The following is a 21936-nucleotide window of genomic DNA, read 5'->3' as shown; positions in this document are numbered from 1 at the left end:
CTTCAACACAATCGTCCAAGCTCATATGCATGTAATCCCTCACACAAACCATAAAGACGTATTCAAGAGGTACACCACACATCCTGATACTATCAGTTACCACACGAACCCAATTATCCAAGCTGCCACCACAACCATAGACACTGCCACACACACCTTTTAACCAAACACCAGTCCCCACACATGCACACGGATATCATCCATGTTACAACCACATTAAACTCCTCACACGTCACGTTCACCCACGTTCCACCCAAACAGTCCCCACATAACATTACACACATCACACACACACCATCCCCTTCTGCCTGCCACCCACACAACTGACTCACACCATCACCACCACCCACGCCTCACACCCCCACACGCAGTCCCTGCCCACACCAAACCTCAACAAACACCTCCCACACGAACACCCTGCCAATTGGACACAATTCGTGACTAGCAACTCAGTCAATCCCCCTCTCTCCCCCTGACCCCCGTTCTCTCCACACTCCTCCAACCCATTGTCCTCTTTCGTGGGACTCTTCCACGTTCTCTCTGCCCCTCACTTGCCTGCCCCGTCTCCCACCATCGCCCCTCTCATCCCCTCCCTCCCGTCCTTCTCGCATTTCTCTCTTCTCAGCCCCCGTCTCCTCTCACCCACATTCCCTCTGCCCCAAACCCCCGCCCCTCTGCCCCCCACCGCCCCCCCCCGCTCCCCCTCCCCCTCTGTCCCCCTCCCCCTCTGCCCCCCCCTCTGCCCCCCCCCCTCTGCCCCCCCCCCTGCCCCCCCCCCTCTGCCCCCCCCCCTCTGCCCCCACTTCTCCCCCCCCTTCTCCCTCCCCACTCCCCCCCCCCTCTGCCCCCCCCTCTGCCCCCACTCCCCCCCCCTCTGCCCCCACTCCCCCCCCCCTCTGCCCCCACTCCCCCCCCTCCTCTGCGCCCACTCCCCCCTCCTCTGCCCCCACTCCCCCCCACTCCCCCCCCCTCTGCCCCCACTCCTCCCCCTCCTCTGCGCCCACTCCCCCCTCCTCTGCCCCCTCTGCCCCCACTCCCCCCCCCTCTGCCCCCACTCCCCCCCCCTCCTCTGCGCCCACTCCCCCCTCCTCTGCCCCCACTCTGCCCCCACTTCTCCACCCCCCTCTCCCCCCCCACTCTCCCCCCCCCCCCCCGACTCTCCCCCCCCCCCCACTCTCCCCTCCTCTCCACGGCTCCACCTCACCCAAACCTCGTCGCACCCTCCCCCCAACATTCCCCTCGTGCCCCCCCCCCTTCTGCAGCCACCAATCGCCCTCCCCCTCCACCCCTCCCCTCTTGTCCCCCCACCCCCCCTCCCCGCCTAAGATGGCGGCGCCCGAGTGCCGCGCGGGCTCGGAGCTCGTGGTGCGGGTCGAGGAGGCGTCTGGCGGCGTCCTGCTCGTCTCGCTGAGCGTCGGCGAGCGCGACTTCTCGGGCGTGCTCATGGACGTGTCGGGGCGGTGAGGAGCCCCGCACTCGCTCGCCGTCGCGCCCGCTTGGCTCACCCGTCCGCGCGCGGAGACCGAGGCCCGCGGTGGAGAGGCCCAAGCCTCGGTCTCGTCTGGATTCCCTGCCGGTTTCCGAGCGCGTCCATTGGGGGTCGCGGCCGGTCCGGCCCCCCCGTCCCCCACACCCCTACCCGCCACCCCCTCCCTAGCCCTCCGGGTGTTGCAAAGGACGAGAGGTTTTTGCATTACTTTGGATGCGCATTCAAAAATGCGATTAACAGATAACTCAGTTTTGTGGATTTGTAGAGTAGAAGCTGCTGATTAGGCGGTTTAAAGGGATGCACGAGTTGGTGGTGGGGTGGTAGAGACGCCTCGTGATGGTGAGAGGTGAACAGGCTGGCTGCCTCGCCAGATTTACCAACATGTAGGTTGAAACCAGTTCAATATTTGACCATTTGTATCGGACGCTGGCGTTAGTGATGGTGGTGATCGTTGTGATGCTATTGATTACCGCAGTGTAGATTTGGGTGATTGTGTTGCCTGGGTGATTGTGTTGCCTATGGTTGTGGCGATTGGCACGGCGGTAATGATTGCAGTGGGTGGTAACGGTGATAGTTCTAATGGTATTCATTACGGCTGTGGTGATGGTGGGGTAGGTGATGGCTATTATTATGGTAATTGTGAAGTTGCTGATGGTTATGGCGGTGGTGATGGTCATAGCGGTGATCGTGGAGGTGATAATGCTGGTAATTATGGTAGTGATGATGGTAGTGCTAATGGTGGTGGTGACTGATTAATTGGGTATGCTCTCGCCTACTTCAGCATGTGTTCTTGCTGTGGTTGTTCCACCTGATGAAGATTGCTTGTGTTGCGATCGAAATGTCATTTGTTTTATTTCTACCTACGTGACTTTACCGAAAGAACCAAGGAGTATGGGTATGCTGTATTAATGATTCTGGTGAAAATTATGCTGTTGATTGTCAAAGGGTAGGTGGTGATGATGATGCTGATTGGGGTAATCGCTCACGATAACTGCTGGTTTTCAATTCCATCTTCCGGCGCGGCAGCTAAATACAACGGCGCACGTTTATTTACACCCCCGCCACGTGTTCAACTCGCAGCATACATCGGTGTGCAATAGTCGATCGGGCAGGTTGTGTGTGGTTGGTTAATGTGCGAGGTGTCCCCACCTCTTACAAGACGTCTGCTCAACGTGAAGAGCAGACCACATACCTACGATAACTCCCTCTATTGGAGGCGCTTCTGCCAGCAGTGGCATGAGCACGCAAGCTAGCGAGCATTTGCAGGGTTCCACCTTTACCTTTCAACTGAGACACGTGGGTAAACGTACTACGCGGTAACTATGGATGCGGTGCCGTTTGTATGTCCTCTTGATTCCTCTAATTATTAAACTCCCAGGAGAATAGCTTCTGAAAACGGTTACCGGTTTACCGTATAACAGCCCACACGATATGGTCGTACATTTGACAAGGCATTATTCACAGTGTGGTGATGTCACACGAGACATGTCAAGAGATGAGGTCCGATCCGACGTCCACAATCGCACCTTTTGCTGTCCAGAAATCGGCCTCGGCGCCTCTGACTGCACTGTTTTGCTGTCTGTCGAGTTCCTCATTTGCAGAAGTCGTTGAGAATCGGTTCACATAATTTCACTCCCAGCAAAAGCCATGCTGACCTCGGTTGTACTGTATTGAAACGTGACTGCCTTTTACAGTCGTGGCAGGGGAACAAATTGGCCGTTGATGCGATACGTTTGTTGTCTGTGGGGCGTGGGCAGATCCTGAGCCTGGCAGGGCGTGGTGGCCTGGCACAGGAGGCTGCTCAGCTGGTCGGAGGCAGGACCCCACGCAACTGTTTGCGCCCCCATTAATTATTCATCTGGTCGTTTACCAATTTGTGAATTATTCATTGCTGTTCGACCCGCCTTCTCCCAGTCAAGAAAATTCACTTAACAGCCTAGGCCCATCGCACACGTGTACAGGCAGTGAACTCGCCCCACCTATCTCCCGCCTCGCGCACCGTCTCACTCCCCTTCCCCGTGCTCTGCTCTAGCAACCAAGGCCATCTGTCGGAGCCTGCAGTCAAAGCTACGCTCTTAAGAGGCTGCCTCTCAGATGTCACTACCTCTGGTGTATTTTCGGTTTGCATCGTGCGTTGTTAGAAATCGTGCTTCTTCAGCTCCTGGCACGTGGAGTGAAACATTACTTATTTTACTTACGTAGGGAAGCCACATTGATTCGTTGGACTTTTTCAGGAGCGTTCTGCTACATTGGGTTGAGATGTTAAGATGTTTTTGGCCAATTAATGAGTGTTTGTACATGTGGGAGGAAACCGGAGCACCCGGAGAATACCTACACGTACGAGGAAGCAACACTCTTTTCCCTTACAGATGGAAACGGATGGCGATTAGTGCACTTTTGCTGTACTGCCTTCTGGCGAGCCATGGTATGGCGCCTCGACAACATGCGGTACAACCCAAAAACACACCGGATTGTTTTATAGCACAAGCAATAGTGCTCTACCTGGCTCTGCACTGCCGACTCACCCCGAGTTCAAATCCCTTCACAAGACATCTCTGCCTGGAACTGCCCCTTCTTTTTGAAGAGTCTTCATTGAGGAATGCACCTCTACCCATACTCCTGTAGCCTTTCTCTCTCTGCCCTGTAGCTTCGTACACCCTAGCTTGTCTCCCTGCTGTAATCATAAGCATGTTGATTTATAAGAACAATCTTTGTCATTTCGCCTATAACTCAAGAAGCTTACAGTAGTCCACGGATGCACATCATATCAAAGATATATGCCAAAGAATACGCTCCCGAAAATGCACATTTGTTGTTTCAGGGGACATGACTTGAGCTATAGCATGGGCAAAACCATTTTATTGAGTGATTTGTTGCTTCTGATTGCTGGCTCAGTCCTATTGATGGATGGCTAAATAAAACATTTTTCAATTGATTGGCACGACATTATTGAGAATGTATTGAAAGATGATTGCATACTGTCGTTGATTTCTTAAAAGAAGATTGTCAGTATTACCTGGCCGAGGTTGTGAGACAGCCAAAGGCTGTGCCAATGGGGGGGGGGGCGATCCCACAAAATGTCCTCTTCATGCCCACGTGCTCGTATTTGTGCAGAGTCTTGAGATGCTTTTAAAATCCACATCGCATTGTATGTTGTAAACCATGTCTAGTTTGTAATCTCTGCGGTTGTAGGATCTTCATGCTGCTGACTCTGGCGCGAGTGGCACTGCTACTTGGGGCACTTTTCCGCGTCGCGTGGCATCGCAGCACCTCTGGACGAGGTCACTCTTCTGCCAGTGCCGAAGGCCGTGTTCCCCTAAAAGGGCGAACATCTGCAAAATGTGAAATAAAGCACTTTCTGATTAAATTTAACAACTCCCCGATTCTCTTTACTTTCACATCATTTGCAATGCTGACACAGCCCCATTGCTCTAACCTCTGTGTGCGTTGGTGGAACAGCCGCACACGATTTAGTGGCGCCTGCCGCAGGGCACTAAGACGCATGGAAACTTTTCAATGCAATTCAGCCCTGCAGAAATTTTCGTCCATGTTGGAATTCGTAGTGTTTCTAAGACTACCTGCCTGTTTTTTTTTTTCACCAAATAATTTGTTTCTTTTGAAGTGTCTATCCACACCTTACCATCTTGTTGTCTCCTTTCCTTCTCTGCCTTGAAGCCTCCCACCCCTCACTCTCCCCATTGAAGAACCATCACGAAGAAATCCCTCTTCAAATTATCCTGATGTTCCCATTTTGCACATCCTCTTGAGGTGCGGTTGCATTTAGGGGCAGCGTGAATCCAGGTTGTATTTGAAGCTGTTTCTCTTTAAACAGCGATGTTTTAAGAAGAAGGGTGGTGATATGTGGAGGCCCCTGATGGATCTGGTCAGTATGTGGCCTGCATTATAAGGGAGTAACGGTGGATTGATTAATCAACTTAAGTCCGTTCTTACCCTCTCGATACATGTATAATATTAGGCGCGGAAGAGTTGATTATTTACCATCGATATAAATTACGTGAAAACCTTACGGCGGAGAATGATGCAAACCAAACGGTGCAAATGCGACGGAACCAAAGATAAATGCGACAAAGCAAGTAAACTTGGGACAAAAAAAACGAGTCTATTCCTTTGCAGAGGAGACGGTGAGTTATTACTACAGCCTCGGGTGTAGAAATGTAATGCACTTTCCTACTGCTGCTGTTGCTGCTGCTGGTTTGCAGGACGGGGCTGCGTGGGATGCCCGTGTCGGTGTTCCCCAAGAGGGAGCCGCACAATGCCTACCCCGGCGAGCAGGAGAACCTTCACGCGCAGCTCGACCTGAAGCCGCCGCCGCTGCAGCTGTTGCACCCCGAGAACAACGGCAAGGTGGCGCCGGCGCTGCCCGTGGTGAAGACGGAGTGCGAGAACGGCGGGGCCTTTTTCCCGCTCTACTCCAAGGGCGCCCCGTACCCCCCGCCGTTGCTCATCCGCCACACCTACAACCAGTGCGTGCCGCAGCCTCCGCCGCGGACCATAAAGCGCGCCAAGCGCGGCGCCGGCGGCAGCAGAGACGGCGGCGGCGCGGAGCCCGAGAGCACCGAGGGGCTGCGCCCCCGCCGCGTGCTGTGCGAGCGGTGCCAACGCGTAGTGAGCCGCGACGGGGCCGGCGCCTCCGCGCCGTCATTACGCTTCCCGGGGGATGGTGGCGGCAGGAAGAGAAGGGCGGACGGCTCGCCCTGCGACGGGAGGGACGGGAGCCCGGAGGCCGGAGGCGGCCGCCCGTCGGCGTCGTCGCAGGGCTGCGTTCACGGCGTGCCCTCCCGGCAGACCGTGTTCGGCAGGAGCCGGGCCCTCAGGGTCCCCGCGCGCGTCGGTCATGCTGTCAGGGCCCTCGGCTCGCGGCGCTGCCTCCCGGCCGACAAGCTAGAGCAGGCGAGGGCACGGGACGCGCTGCGCCAGTCCAAGGGCAAGGGCAAGAGGAGAACGCGGCGGCATCGCGCAGAGTCCCGCGCCGGGACCAGGACCCTGAGGCCGGACGGCGCCCGGGAGAACGGCTGCCGTGCCGACACCGACAGCGACGGCGCCAGCGTCGTCTCGTCCCAGGGCGGCTCCGCCGCCAGGGCCGGCGTGAGGACTGCGCCGCACAGGGCGGTGAGGGACCACCACGTGAAGAGCTGTTGTAAGCAGGAGGAGGAGGTCGCCGCAACCGCTCCGCTGGGCGACAGCGCAAGCGGGGCGAGCTCATCGGGTTCCCCAATGTCGGGATCCAGCACGGGTACCGCCCACGGTGGCTGCGTCGGACCGGAAGTTGTCACGCCGGCGGCGTCGCCGGCGGCGTCGGGGACGGCGGCGTCGGGGACGGCGGCGCCGGCCGCGGTGCCGGTGACGTGCGGTGTCGACGCCGACGGGCCAGACGGGGGCTCGTGGCCGGTGCGGCACGGTGGGCGGCGGCGCGCGAGGGCAGCGCGCGTGCACAAGAAGAGCGTGACGCGCTGCGTGACGTCGCAGGGCAAGGCGGTGTGCGTGGGCGACATCGTGTGGGCCAAGCTGCACGGCTGCCCGTGGTGGCCGGCGCAGGTCCGCAGTGTCAGCGTCAGCGTCCAGGTGCGATGCCGTTTATAATACATTACAATACATTGTGAATGTCTGCAGCGTCCGAATGCAACTGTGTCTAAATGTCGTACATAAACATGGGGCATTTTTATTTTATAAATGTCTGCGAAAAAGAGGAAAGCAGCGTGTGTGGTGGGGAGTACACTGATATGAGAGGGGAAGAGGTGGGCTGGATCAATTTCGTGAAAAAACTGGAAGATGGTGAGTGCAATCCTCATGTTGATCTCGGAGCCAGTTTAGGGATAGATATACCATCGGGGTCGCTCCACTTGAGAATCCGGTTTAATCACAGACGACTGCCTGGATTCTAAACCAATACCAGCGGTACCAGCTGACCGCTGCGACCTCAGAACCGTGTCAAGCTTAACACGTGCGTGCCTGCCTGTGCCTGCCCGTGCCCACGCTCGCGCACAGGAGGAGAGCGGCCTGGTGCTGAGCCAGGAGGCGAAGATGGCGTGGTTCGGCTCCACGACCACGTCCTTCCTGCCGCTCTCCCAGGTGGTGCCCTTCATGGAGAACTTCGAGGCGCGCTACAGCCGCCGCAAGAAGAGCAACGGCTACCGGCGCGCCGTCTCGGAGGCCGCCGAGGCGTCCCGGCGCCTCACGCCGGAGGTGCGCAAGCTGCTCACGCAGTTTGAGACGTAGGGGAGGTGTGGTGGTGGCGGCGGCACTGGCCGCTGCGGCTACGCGGGCAGGTGGGTGGCGCCATCGGTCGCGCGTGGCCCTCGGGAAATTGGCAGCTCACGGCTCTCTCGTTGCTCTGGCCGACGCTTGCCTGTGCTCGCATGCGTACCTGCTGTACATGCCGCGCTTGCCCATCCGTGCCGTGGCTTGCCCGTGTGCGCCGTCGGTGCTTGCCTGTGCGTGCCCGCGTTTGCCCTCGCACATCCCGTGATGTGCACGTGCACATCCCGTGCACGTGCACCTCTGCTGCTGGGTGCACACAATTTGAGACTGCATTGTGTGCGCGTGTTGGTGGCAGTGGTTCGAGCACTGCGCTACGAATCCAGCTACCTGGATTTCATTCCCAAACGGAGGCTAACTTCAGTGGCCTCTTGGCTAGGTCAACTGATCCTTAAATGAGTATCTGGTGTGGTGTCGGTACATTGCACGAAGGAGAAAAAAGGCGCCGGGGCATGGTGCTGACCACACCGACCCCTCATGCGCGGTGTGAGCCGTTTTGCTAATGCGTGGGTCTGCGTGCATGCCAGTGCACTTTCCATAACGCCCAACACCACCATCGAAGAGGCACACTCTGAGACCGCTTTCTCCCCATGCGTGCGCCGTCTTTTGAAGCGAGCTCAGGCCAATCGCTGGACTCCCTGACTGCAGGAGAAATAGCCGCATCCGCCACTGGGCCACTTGCGCGGCTGGTCAGGCGCTCGTAACGCTAAACCGTTGCCTTGCAGACGGCGGCGGGAGTGTCGCGCTGCGGCCTGCGTACCGGCTCGCTGCGCGGCTCGCGCGGAGCCAGGCCGTCCCCCGCGTCGCGTCCTCCCAGATGAACGCCACACTCCGCCACAGCTGCTGTCCATGCACAGGCTCTGCCCCTCAGGGACGCTGCCCCTCTGCGAGAGGTGGGTACCGCCTTCCAGCTGCGCCCCTGGCGTCGGCACTGCCGCCACCGTACGCTCCTATGAATGTCGCCCCCTGCTTCCTTCTCGGTGATCCCGCTGCGTGCGTTGTATCAGCGTCGTGGAACCCTGTAGCTTTGCGTCTTTCAACACGCGGTGGATATGCAGAGATTCTTTGAATAAGGTTACCGGAGCGGGGAAGGAGGTGGGTGCGTTGCCTGTGACTGTGTGCGAACCGCTTAGGACCAAGGCTTCTCAACTATAGGGGTCCGTAGACCCGTTGGGGTGGAGGGGAGGGGGCAGATAAGACAAGCCGAGAGCTTTATTGGGATACACGTAAGAATCTAAAGGGGGTTCACATTCGGGGTTTCATGAAAGAAACAGAGATGCAGTCTCACTGGATCCACATGTCAGTTGCCATTCCCCTTCACTTCATCGTTCAGACAATAGCCAGTGATACAGCCTTAGACACGTTACATAATTCTGTAAATATGACTCCACACAGCCAACACTGAGTGTGTTATCCCATTCTCAGGGGTCCTTGGTGCTAAAGCAGTTGAGAAGCCCTGGCTTAGACGAGGATCTGGTCGTGCGTGTGGATCGGAATGGGGGTCGACACCTAATCATCGCCGCTCGGTTCGGCGTGGATTGTATCGGCGACCCTGAGGGTCACTGTGCCTCCACTACGGCCAACCACGTCTTGCCCGACTCAAACCGCTGACCCCAACCCACCACCTATTTGTTTCTGCACCTATGGAAGAAACCAAAAAAATATACTATTCATAAAGTAATTTGAACCGAATCATTGGGTTAGAGCTATCACGAAATCAAATCACGTCGTAGTAGACGTGTGATATTTTGGGCAGTGGCCTGAACGTGATGCTGCTACTGCTGGGCGTCTTGACATTTCAGAGTGACGAGGCAGCTTCGGTGTGCTGCAGGCTGTGGTGCTGCATGCCCTGGCCTTGTTTACACGTTTTGTTGTTTTATTTCCGTTAACTCTGCCTCAGGGGGGAGGGGGGGGGCACTTGACGCGAGCGTCGCCATGGCGGCGCTCCATCACGAGCGGCCACCTTGTCCCCCCCTACTCCCCCTGGCCAACTGAATCCGCCTAGCCAGCATCTTTCGTCGGCAAGTTCCTGCTGACGATGCGTCTAACGAGTTGGTGCTATGACATTCCTGGGGGTGTTCAAAGGCTGCCTCTTTTGCATTTAATTTCTCTCGGTCGAAGTTACGCGGCGACAACTCATCCGCGTACCGCGTGACGGCCACGTGGCGTCGTCGCAGCCTGGTATCGTCATCGTGGTGTCGTCGCCTGGGGTCGTCGCGAGGCATCGTAGTGACGTGATGTTGTCGTCGTGGTGGTGGTGTCGTCGCGTGGCAGAGTCCGCAGACTCTGCTTCAAGCCACCCCTACGCAACATCCTCACTCATCCGGCCGCCATTTGGCGGCTGCGTGCGTCACCGATTGATTTGCACGCGAGTGCACACGCTGCCGCTGGAGGAAGCCTGGTCATACCAGGGGCATCGGAAGCACCGGTGCTTTACACGGTTTTCGCGGAGCGCTCCCGTACTATGCCGATGCTCTGAATATCAGAGCAACTGTACCGTGCCGAAACTTTACGCTGCTCTGCCCCAAGTTTGTTTTGCCCGCGCGGCAGTGAGCTGCTTTGCTGTGCGTTCGCCCGCACGCCGATTGACGACGCTTCGGCAGGCGTGCTCGCATCTTGTTTTAATAAGCGGGAGTCAGCGTGGCTCGTGGAAAGCCCAATCCAAAGCTGTGCTCGGCATGCAGAAAACGTCATCGTAGGGATTGTAATTAGTTGATGGAATGTTCGTACACATTTCAAGGCCTTATCGGAGTCGTGTTGCTTCCGCCCTGTGACGGCGTAAAAACCGTTGCCGTGCTCACGTCGCCATCTGTCTCTGCTGACCGCGTCGTCTCGCTCGGCCTCGCTCCTCCTGGGACGTCTCCGGTCTCCGCAGCACGGCGTGCTGGACGCGAGCCGTGTCGAGGTTGAGAGATGAGAGTGGCAATCCGGTGACGTTATCTCCTACTTCCTGGCGGTATGGTCACATCTTGATGTGCCCCAGCACTTCCCCTCACGCACACATGCTTCGCCACATTATGTTTACACGGATTTTCCTTTTTTTCCTCCCTGATTACGTTCATGCTGTGCCGACGTCACTTTTGTCATTGGACCAAGGGATTTGGAAGTCTTACAGTCAGCAGTGTGCCGCCATGTGTTAGAGAGTGGCCCCAAGCTTCGTGAAACAACTTCATTAGCCTCTATATCCACACCAGGAGCACACCTTGGCATCTTCTTATATGGCCTGGAACAAGTCTTCTTAGCATGTCATGTCAACTAATGTCTAATTCTCACAACTGGAATGTGATAAATTGATTGACAAAAAACTGTAGTTTGGCTTTGTGTTTTTGTCCTGGCACAGGTGGCCAGTCTGAGACCATTGACTCTCTACGCTTAATAACCCGGCTTAGTGGCGGGCGGCTCAAACCGGAATTCAAACCCGTGGTCTCGGCGGTGCTGGCTCTGCGCTCTGACTCGGAGCCACCCGGTGACCTCCATCTGCCAGATTGTGTGACGCATCTGCTGCTGCCTGTATGGGTTTACGAAGATGTCGCGGCTGCACCGACAGGCAGCAGCGGTGCGTGGGGGTTGGTTTTGCTTGTGGAAAGTTGCACCTGCATTGGCTTTGGTGGCGTGGCATGGCGTGGCTCATGGTACATCGCTCGCGCTGCGATGATGTGGGATGTCTGGTGTCCAGGTGCCTGTGCAGGCTGCGTAGCGAGTGTGAGGCCACGTGTTTACGAGCTCTGCTGTGTGAGATGTGAGCGAAGAGACTTGGAGAGGGACGACGTTGGCATGCGATGGCTCGGTACTACAACTGCTGCTGTTTGTAACGAAACGGTTTGAGTTCATACGCACGAGGCGAACCTCCTTCAAACATGAATGCAAACGCTTCCTGTGGCTGTTGTAAGAGTCAATCCATGATTCAAATGTCACAACAAATAAGCCCTTTTTTGTTAGGAGGGCGTGAGACAATTACCGTTGTTGAGACATTGTGTGCACGTGACCACCAATGCGATGAAGGCGACACGGCCCAATACTCGCATGTATCACTCCAGGACCTCTCGTGGTTCCATGACCATTGGGCGCAGTGGCCCCAGTTATATTGCAGGATGAACTGCACGATACTGGTTCTTGTTAACCTCCTGCTGTGCAGCCTGAGTGTCAGCTGGTGCTGCTGCTGCTGGTGGTGCTATTTGTGGTGCTGGTGCTGCTGATAGTGCTTGTGGTGGTGTGTATTTCCATGCTGCTGTCGGCTGATGTGGTGGTTGATGCTTGTGTTGTGGTGGTGGTGGAGGTAGAGGTTGTTTTATGTGGTGGTGGCTCTTGATCCGTGGTGGCTACGTGGGGTTGTGACAGGTATTTGCCCTGTCTGGCTATGCATCCCATGTACGTCTGCGAGTAAGGCCTGCTCCCTATAGCTCATCCCCTCTGCTCCCCTCTTGGATTAAACCATGGCTTCACCTACTGGCTTTGAGTAACGAGCTGCGGTGTCACCTATGAGGGACACGTCAAAAAGAATGCCTGCTTGGGTTTCTTAATAACCTTCACTGAACCAATACAAAAATTTACCATCCACTGGTAGCAATGTAATTAATGTCTAGAAAATTAGTTTTCTGGCAAGTCTTCCTCCTACAAGACAATTTCAGACCACATACGAGCCTGAGAACATCAGAGACCAGTGGGCAGTATATTCACCAGACAGCCACATCTGGCAGGGCAGGATGTTCATCTGTTTGGCCCTTTAAAGTTTGCCTGTGGGCCAACATTTTGTAAATAACACAGCTGTTCACAAATTGTTTTGACACTGATGAATCCCTCAAATACGGTGGAATGCTGGCCCTGGTTCTACTTTGGTGCAAGCGCATTGCAGTGGACCGAGAGTAAAAAAACTAAACTTTCAAAATATGACACAAATTAAGGACACGTTTTCCATCATTTAAATAGATTTCATCATCATCAGCCATGGTCCGTGCACTGCTAGATGAAGTTCCTCCCCAAGCCATCGCCATCTCCATCTCTCAATTCGATGTTGTAGTCTAAATAGACTTTTGGGGCACGTGCTGTTCACGAGCGCCTATGAAGGCCGGCACGGCACACAGAGGGGCAGGTGGCCAGCACCACGTCCGGCTGCCTTTGTCTCCCCAGTTGCGATTTTTACACACTGCACCAGGTACTCTTTTGAGACTGAGTCAACCGAGGGGAGGCCCAGGACCAGTTCAGATATTCGTCACTGGTGTTGGCCGTGAGCGGGAATCGAACTCGCGTGGCTGGATTTGTAGCGCAGTGCACTAACCACTGCACAAACCGCCAAGCACTTTCACACGACCTGATATCATCGGTCCATCTTTTGTCGTGGACGTGCTCTCTTGAGTGTTCCCTCCTTGTGCTGCCACTCGATTGTCATGCCCTGTTATGAAATAGAAGGCGGCATTACTTTTCTGGGCGTCCCTCATATCCCGAGTGTGTTTCTACAAACCTGCTGTGATAGGTGTCCCAAATCCGAAGGAGCAGTTGGCGTGGAGGTTTTTGTATCGTACCTTGAGGGGCTGCTGGCTCCACACATTGCACGTCACCCTCACGTACGTGTTCCATGCGTCCAATGTCTTTGTTCTAATTTTATCCAATGCCGCATGGGATGACTTTTTTGCTGCTCGTCAACGGAGGTGTGCTTCCCTGTCTCGACTGAGCTGGGATTGTGAGCTTCACACTAATGCTGTAGACTCTGTAAAAATGTTTATTTTTTTTAAGTTGAAATGTTATGTAGTATTGTGTAGTAAGTCAGAACTGATGATGGTGTAAACATTTTACTGACACCTCTCCAAGCACCGCTCCCTCTACGACCCAGTACAATCTGGTTTATCACCCAAGGCCATTTCACTGCTAGTCTACGTGTGGTCAGGAAAAAAATTCTCTCCATCGACCGTGGATCGCTATCACTGTTTCTCCTAGACCTCCGCTTTCAACGCCATTGACGTCTGCGCAGGAACTTGTCTATAAGCGCGTAGGCTTCTCCAGCTCCCTTCTCTCCTGGTCTGCTGCTCCCTCTAGAAACACTTCTGCTGAATTTCCATACAAGGACAGTCGAACTCTGAGAAACCCCTGTGCTGTCGTGTCCCAATGGTTCCACCCTCGCCCCTGCCACTTAGTTAATTCATCTCCCGTGCAAAAGTTATAAATATTAAATTTGGTATTTCACTTAGATTCGCTGTATTCGAGAACCTGGTGTGTAACTATGGTATCGGCTCAGAGGTCCCAACATCACTGTGCTTGTTATTGTGTTTCTTGGTAGCATCACGATTATATCATGGCCATCACGCCTGGCGCTGTGATGTGCTCCCGCATTCTTTCACGATGGAAGCAGTGGTCATGTCTGTCTGTGGCTAGGTTTGGTTTCTCAGCCTAACTTGTGATTGAGTTAGGAACTTGCGTTTCTTGTGTAAGTAGGGTAAAGCTACCAATGTGTCACATTTTGGCCACGACAGCCTTTGTGAAAATCAGTATTGTCTCTGGTTTTAAATATTTTGGCCTCGTGCACAATTCATGATCGGGGTTAAAGGAAGTACCGTGGCCTTGTGCGTACCCTAAACATTTGGTGGGGCCTTGGTGGGCATAGCACGTAGTAGGCATGGCCAGCATCATAAAGAGGCCACACACTGGGCTGCGTGGGTGGGGCTGACAGAGGGGAGGGGCTGGCAGCTCAATGTGTGTCCTGGTTGAGCCTTCAAGAGAATTGGTAGATTTAACGTGGGCACTGATTCAATATCTGCGTCCTGGATGAGACGATTTGGTCATGAGGTGAACTGCACCCTCATGACAGCAGAGAACTTGCAAGAATGTGATGTCTGTGCTGGTGATGCCAGAACATTCCTGAAGTTCACTTTGCAGCAGACGGCTTGAACCTTGCCACTTGAAGGTTGTAAAGAAATAACTAAATATGGCTGTCGTACGACTTGAATTGCATTCAGACAGGTTGAGCTCTGTGTGAGTCGCACCACCTGCGTCCCCCTCCCTCAAGCCCGGGGCTCATTTCACCTTCCCCAGTGACGTTTACAATAAACAAAAAGCAACTTGCCCGAGGCTCTTTCCCAGATTATATTTTTAACTTGATGCCGCCGCCACCACTTCTATGCACCCCTTGTAATCCTGAACCTTGGTAACTGGCATCGGTGCGGTTGCAGCGTCTGAGAAGCGACACGTTTCATTCTTGAAATATTGCGAGGCAGTTTGATCGCGGTAAAACCTACTCCTGACGAATCGCAGGGGTATCCTCCCGAGACGTCGAGCGTCCGGTCTGCGTGCTTCTCACCCCAGGACCAATCGTGACCTGGCTGAAGGGCAAAGCGGCCGCGTCGTGTACCTAGCGCCAGTAGTAGAAGTTAGAACAGATTATATTTTTGAATTTCCCTTTTGCTGAGCGCACTCATCATGTAAACGGTGTGCCCTGGGTGACCAATTGGCCATCACCCAAACACAGCTGTGGGCTCGGTGGGGCACTGCACTGCCTCCACCGGTAAAGGCCCGGCACTTTCGTTTGAGAATTGGTCATGATGTACAGAAACAATGCAAGGTAACGGGGATAACAGTCGAAATGGAAACCGCTGGCTATGTAACGATTCACCCCCCCCCCCCCCCCCCCCGACAAATCTATGAATTGGCACGATTCGGAGTGTCGATTTGATCCAATAATCATTATTTTTTTTATCGAATTTCTGTCTCAACAGAAAAGTTTTGTTTGTTACATTAGCCTTAATGTAACTTGAGCATATCGTCCACTCGATGCGTGTCTGGTGATGGAAATAATCTATTTTATTCTGAATCGTCACGTGCCCCCCGGTAGCCACGCTCGTGGGACTTGCCTTGTGGAGACGCACGCCGCTCACCGCTCGTGAAATCGCACAAAGTGTCACGACGCAGACTCCCACTTGGGTGCTTTTCTTTGTCTCTTGTCGCTTATGTCGCAAGACGTCTCTTTGGCTCCAGTTAATATCACACTCAGCTGTTGTCTTACTTGAAGTTACCTTGTGTATATATATTTTTTTAAACCGAAGACTGCTCGGAAACGGTGTAAATTATTTTCTAACTAGTAACGGAAATGCATTGCCTTTAGGGAACAATGCTAAACGTGGCTTGAGTATAATGCATTTCTTCCTTTTGTTTTGAATGTCCCAACTTGTATATTGACCCCACAACTGCAATGGAATCTGCCCCCACCCCTTTTTTATATTGCCGTTTGGTTTGAGTGGTTTTGAGAGCGGCGAGGCCATAGTAAATACTGTATAATATCGTCTTCATACTAGATGTCGTCCCGTAGTTGTGGTCCACTATGCTTAGGGTGTAGGGGACAGTATTGCTTTCATCACATGCATTACCATTTACTGTGAACAATAAAGTATTGATACATCGCGGAGTGAAGGCCAGGCGTCTGCTTATTTCTAAATGTGCGTTGTGCAGGCGTGGAACTGCGGTGGGCACCCACCGCCAGCCGGTTCCACACACGAGTCTGACGTTTACCCAAAGTAGCCAGAGGCACCAAGTTTAATTGTTGCCGGAAGGCCCTACACTGACATCACAATTTTACCACGAGACTAACAAAGGCATTCACCACAACCGATTAAGACAAATGGGGTGTTTGTGTATATGTTTAAACATTATATACACGGGGACAATGTACACAAGACTCACGTTCCATTGAGCTTTGCCATCCATGGGCCAGATCAGATTCTTAACTTGTTCAAACGTTGGTTTTATATTTCGGAAAAGGTCTATGGCCAGATGTGATATTTGAATGATGAGTCGTTCAACTTTATTGGCTACCCTTGAAAAATACTTTTCCTCTTGCAAAAATACAAGACTACTCAATGGCTCTCGCCTGGTTCTTAGATTAACTCCTTTAACGGCTGTATCTATTGTTACAATTCAATTCAAGAATAGTTTTTTTTATTGTGAAGGTTGGCAGATGTATGTTGTTCAAATTGTTTCGCGCTGTACGTAGCCAACCGTGCTCATCGGAGGTGCTGGAGGTCAACAGACTAAACACAAAAGCAGCTCTGAGGATCTAGTGGCTGTGCTGGTGACGTGAACAAGATAATTGACAAATGGAAAAACACCAATTCTTACAGATGCGATTCAATGTATATATCATGAGCTGAAAAATCAACATCACGTCGTTTTTATACTAAAATTATTTATACCTACTTGCTTTAAATGTTTGTACGCACAAGGACATTGGTTCGTAACAATTCCTGCACTGGCCCACGGACTGAAGAGTGATATTTATATCCATGCAAGGTATGTGCGTCATGTAGGGAGGGGGCTGTGGTGCAGGCGCGGTGCAGAGAGCCTGCGTAGGCGACACGCAAGGTGAAGGTTGCGCTTCGTGTTGGCACCGCGCAGCGTCGCGATGGCAACAGTTTTGGCGCTGTCCGGGAGCCGCCCGTTCCACCCCCTCCCTTCCCCACACCTCAGGTGCCGAGCCTGAGCACCACGGCGATGATGACGGCTGTGGTGACCATGAGGGTGAAGGGCAGCCACGTCTTCAGGAAGCCCCACATACTGCGCACACACACACACGTGTACGCATGCACGAGAAAATCAGGAGTCATCGCGAGGCACGGCAAAGCCACAATAAACACGGTAGAGTTAACAGGGAAATACTTCTGCGTGTAAAGAGCGTGAGTGGTGGGTCCTATTATCCGCAAGTAGTCGGACACCGAACAGCACTTTATTACATTAAATACCTTCTCGAGTCTTACGGAAACATTTATAGCAACTCGTCAAATGTTTTTTTTCCAATAAACTGACTCATGGCAACCAGAGAAACAAATGATTGCTAGGGGGTGGTAGGTTGAACCATAACATTCCCAACACTCTTACCGACGTTTACACATGGGTGTGTGCGTGTCGTGGTTAGCACAATGCACTCCAAACCCAGCAACCCAAGATCAGTGAAGAAAATCTTAACTGGTCCTGGGCCTGCCCGAGGTCAACTCAGCCTTGCACGAGTACCTCGCGCAGTAACTATCGGCGCTGGTCACACCACATCATCATAGGCGTACCGCGCCAGCCTTCACAAGTGCTCACGAACAGCAGCCTGTGTAGGCCACACAGGGGGAGGTGCTATCTGTGTGCACGTCCATACCTCACGTGGCGACCCCGCACCAGCATGAGCACGCAGAGCCGCACCATGCCCCAGTCGTCACGCCCTCCGTAGCGCATGAGGTTGAGTGCCATGGCGACGTGCGAGTGGCAGTTGTCGCAGCACAAATTGTGCTGCAGAGACGCACAGATCGCACCCGCCACATTCCCTTCCGCCTGTATATTTGTACAGTATGACTTAATTGTTATGCAAATGCATTTTCCTTAACTATATTTTACTTACCAGTACAAAAGCTGAAGGATTAGGAGCAGGGCAGAAAGTGTTTGATTATTTGCAAATAATGTTTCTCTCCCTAATCAATTTGGTAGTTTTTCAATGGGTAAGTCACTCGCCAATATAACCTGACATTACAGGTTTGTTCACATTGGATCTCTACAAAATTCATAGCATCCCCCTCCTCCAGACAGAGCTAAGGCTTAATCCCTTTTCATTTGAGTTGGAAAGCGTTCATAACCAAGGGATTTATCCAGGAAATCTTGCTGGGTCCAGAGGCTTGCAGGAAGGCTTTGCACCAGTTATTCTCATGAGTGTTTGCATATGGGCAGAAACCGAAGGCGTGGCCGATACCGAGAGGTCCCTTACGGACAAGTTCATAAACCCACTTGCTATGCTGCTATTTAATGCAATGTGGAAGCTGCCTCGATGTGGCTCGTCAGCTCTCACTTCCCCATGCAGTCATCGAGTTTCTTAGACCATGCTTCACCATGGATGTTGCTGAACTGCCCTCTGCTGACCACCCCGTCGAGCTGCAGAAAACTACAACTGTTTCATGCACGGTAGTTGTCCACCCAAACACGACCCAGGATCGGCATGCACGAACACTCCGGGTTAATCCAGGCTGAATTCCACAAGGGGCTTGCAGACACTAACCAGATGTTCGGCTCATGAAACTTTCATAATTCACAGGTATGTGTCAAGGGGGTGGGTGGGGGGTCTTTGTGGTCGGACGTGCCATGCGATGCTTGTATTCTTCCGAGGCCTCGCTGATGGCCTTGTCCCACGCATTGGGGTGACTGACCCCAACCTTGCTCGGCTCCAGCATCCAGTACCTGCAAGACCAGCACCAGCGGACTCGTCAGGACTCTGCTATCACAGCCCAGCTGGTGCCAGCAACACGTTCGCACGTCAAGATCAATACACATACATCGTGACCAATACTTCCACCATCACGCATTACCACACTACTAATGCCACCACCGGCATAACCACCCCACGTTTCCGTCCAGCCGCACCGTTTATCGGTATCATCATGCACTCCCGATCTCCATTGTAAAGTGGCTGGGCAACTGGCTCAACAGGATCACCTGTGTAACAAATGCAATTTAACACACTCAGTTTTATCTCACACTCAATGCCTGGTCACCATCCACTGCTAACACCACCACCGCTCAATCACCTAAATGTTTACGGTCACTCCCCACCCATCCATCGTGACTATCCGTGACGTCTTTAACGAGCTGGGGTGGTGGAGTGAGCGAGGCAGGCGGTGATGAAAAGCCACTCACCGGGTGGGGTTCCCGAACGCCATGTTATCCTCCTGAAAGATGAGAACCGTGTCAAAAGTTATATTTTAAAATACTTTTTTAAAAACACGCTTTAATGAAATGTACCCTACTCGTAATTGCAGAACTTCACGACTCCAGGAAGTGGCCCCGACGATTGCCACAGCGTAAGGGGCCGTGGTGATTTACAGCCAACGTCAGTTGAGCGTGGAAAATTAGACCCAAACCGAAACATAACATATAAAAATTAATGTTTAAATATATATATTTTTTAATGATATAACATGGTATTGTCATCAGTATGACATAAGTATGCCAAGTTTGCAGTCAATACCACATTGGGAAGTGGGTTAAAATTTAGTTACAAGATTTGAGGATACAACAACAGACAGTGAGTTAAACAAAAGCGTGTAAAAACATCGAGATTCATGGGACTTTTCTAGCCAATATCAAAATATAAGAATTGGTTTTACCCTTTCTGGCAATAAAACAGTTGTGTTAAGATGTTAAAACACCAAACAGAAACCTTTTGCAAGGAATCGTGTCTCCATTAACCACGCAAACTTGTGGTGAACATGGCAATATATTGAAAACGATTGGGCCACATCTGTGGCGGGTGAACGACAAATCGATACGTCATCTAACCCAAACCAGCACCTGGACTGTATTAAAGTTAACATCTCCTAGCCACAGCAGCGCCCACATCCAGGGTGCTGCTTCAACACAAATGTCAACGCGTCTGAGAATTTGCGACGACACCGCGAGACCCTGGAGACCACCTGGAGGAGATCCCAGGCAACGTGCTGACAACGATGGCGGAACGAGTGGAGTTGTGCGCCTTTTGGCGACATCTGGTCCAACACCAGGGTGAGACGAGGCTTTAAAAAAAGCCGTCTCGGGTGTGGACCAATCAACTTCAAGGACGGTGCATACATTATCAGAGTTGTGTTTTTTGTTTGCATTCCGACCGCAGGTATTGTGGTCAATGCAAACACGACTTCTTGTAAAAAAAGGTGTCAGTTTTGTTGCCAGATAAAAGGGTAATAAACCAATTATCATATGTTGCTACTGGCAAAGGAGGTTCCAAAAGTGGAGGAGACTGACTTTTTGAAGCTTTTAACAGACATTGGTTATCACGTTACAGTCTATTTTCCGGGTCACCCCCCCGCCCTCCCATTAAAAACGACAGTCCCCATTCTCATGTTGTTTTTGAAGCGCCCTGCAACACAACAGCAGCAACAGGAGACGCCGCGCCTCCCCCGCCGCCACCCACCGACACGAAGTAGGGCCCCGCGAAGTCCCTGATCACCCCGGACGCCATCGCGATGCCCATGTGCCCAATGAAGGGCACGAACCAACTGCACGCAACGCGGGGGGGGGGGGGCACTTAGATGCACGGCTGGGCGAGCTTGCGACGTTTTGGTGTGCACGTGTTGCACTGTGCTGTGTATATACTCGACGTGCGGTTGTATAGTTTGCGTACCGTAGACTACTACAGTGTGTGTACTGTATAGTAGACTGTAGTGTGTACTGTATAGTAGACTGTGTACTGTACAGTATACTGTAGTGTGTGTACTGTATAGTAGACTGTAGTGTGTACTGTATAGTAGACTAGTGTGTACTGTATAGTAGACTAGTGTGTACTGTATAGTAGACTAGTGTGTACTGTATAGTAGACTGGTGTGTAGTGTGTGTGCTGTACAGTAGACTGTAGTGTGTGCTGTATAGTAGACTGTAGTGTGTACTGTATAGTAGTGTGTGTGTGCTGTACAGTAGACTGTAGTGTGCGCTGTACAGTAGACTGTAGTGTGTACTGTACAGCAGACTAGTGTGTACTGTATAGTAGACTGTAGTGTACTGTTTTGTGGACTGTAGTCGCGTGAATGAATGGGGCCCATGGCCTCGTCGCTCGCCTGAGGCACGGGATGGGAGTCCACACCACGCAGAAGGGGAAGCGGCTACGCGCCACATCCACGCCGCTCCACGCCGCCCCGGGCCTCATGTCCCCCGTGTCTCCCGTGTCTGTGTCCCTGGTGTCCCTGGTGTCTCCCGTGTCTCTGGTGTCCCTGGCGTCTCTGTGTCTCGTGTCTGTGTCTCTGGTGTCTCCCGTGTCTCCGGTGTCTCTGTGTCCCGTGTCTGTGTCTCTGGTGTCTCCCGTGTCCGTGTCTCTGGTGTCTCCCGCGTGTCCCACGTCCCTGCCTCCCCCGCGTCTCGTCTCCTCCATGCGCCGTTGACAACCGCTCCGCACGAGGTCGTGCCAACTCAGAGGGGGTTTACCTCCAGATGCACAGCATTTCCGGTGCCAGATCAGAGGTTTTACCTCCCCGTTGAGTCGTTTTTGTTTAACCTCCGGGTCGAGGCGTGAGTGGTTTACCTGCAGACGGAGAGATTGTGTCATTATAGGTCACCAGGTGGTTTCTAAATAAAACATCCACTCTGGCACCAGTGATATAGAGGAACATCCTCTGTTCTGGTTCCAGTGATTTAGAGGAAAATCCTTTGTTCTGGTTCCAGTGATCTAGAGGAAAATC

General features: G+C 53.0%; 2 protein-coding genes across 6 annotated transcripts; one reads left to right on the top strand and one right to left on the bottom strand.

The window, feature by feature from the left end:
- The first annotated feature begins 1316 nt into the window (after window positions 1-1316).
- Window positions 1317-16154, top strand: LOC144730663 (PWWP domain-containing protein 2A-like). 5 transcript variants are annotated; one of them, XR_013587833.1, is made up of 5 exons: window positions 1370-1460; window positions 3859-3937; window positions 5710-7072; window positions 7496-7776; window positions 8491-16154. XR_013587833.1 is itself a non-coding variant. In XM_078611325.1 (3 exons), the coding sequence occupies exons 1-3, from the start codon at window positions 1327-1329 to the stop codon at window positions 7724-7726; spliced, it is 1728 nt and encodes a 575-aa protein (XP_078467451.1). In that variant the 5' UTR covers window positions 1317-1326; the 3' UTR covers window positions 7727-16154. The 5 variants fall into 5 exon arrangements, 1 of the variants encoding a protein (XP_078467451.1); XR_013587831.1 differs by lacking the exon at window positions 3859-3937 and having other exon boundaries at window positions 1317-1460; XR_013587832.1 differs by lacking the exon at window positions 1370-1460 and having other exon boundaries at window positions 1626-3937.
- Window positions 16155-16264: 110 nt separating this feature from the next.
- TMEM222 (transmembrane protein 222) lies at window positions 16265-21692 on the bottom strand. Its single transcript, XM_078611349.1, has 6 exons — window positions 21319-21692; window positions 20679-20763; window positions 19409-19440; window positions 18856-18952; window positions 17886-18016; window positions 16265-17299 (listed from the first exon to the last, which is right to left on the bottom strand). Exons 1-6 carry the CDS (start codon window positions 21627-21629, stop codon window positions 17209-17211), a joined length of 747 nt encoding a protein of 248 aa, XP_078467475.1. The 5' UTR covers window positions 21630-21692; the 3' UTR covers window positions 16265-17208.
- Between the last annotated feature and the right edge of the window lie 244 nt (window positions 21693-21936).

The sequence above is a fragment of the Lampetra planeri genome, chromosome 36 (genome assembly GCF_965212315.1).
Source record: "Lampetra planeri chromosome 36, kcLamPlan1.2.h2, whole genome shotgun sequence".
NCBI classification, from domain to species: Eukaryota; Metazoa; Chordata; class Hyperoartia; order Petromyzontiformes; family Petromyzontidae; genus Lampetra; species Lampetra planeri.
The sequence above is the reverse complement of the archived record's forward strand: the minus strand, read 5'-3'. Positions and strand labels throughout refer to the sequence as shown.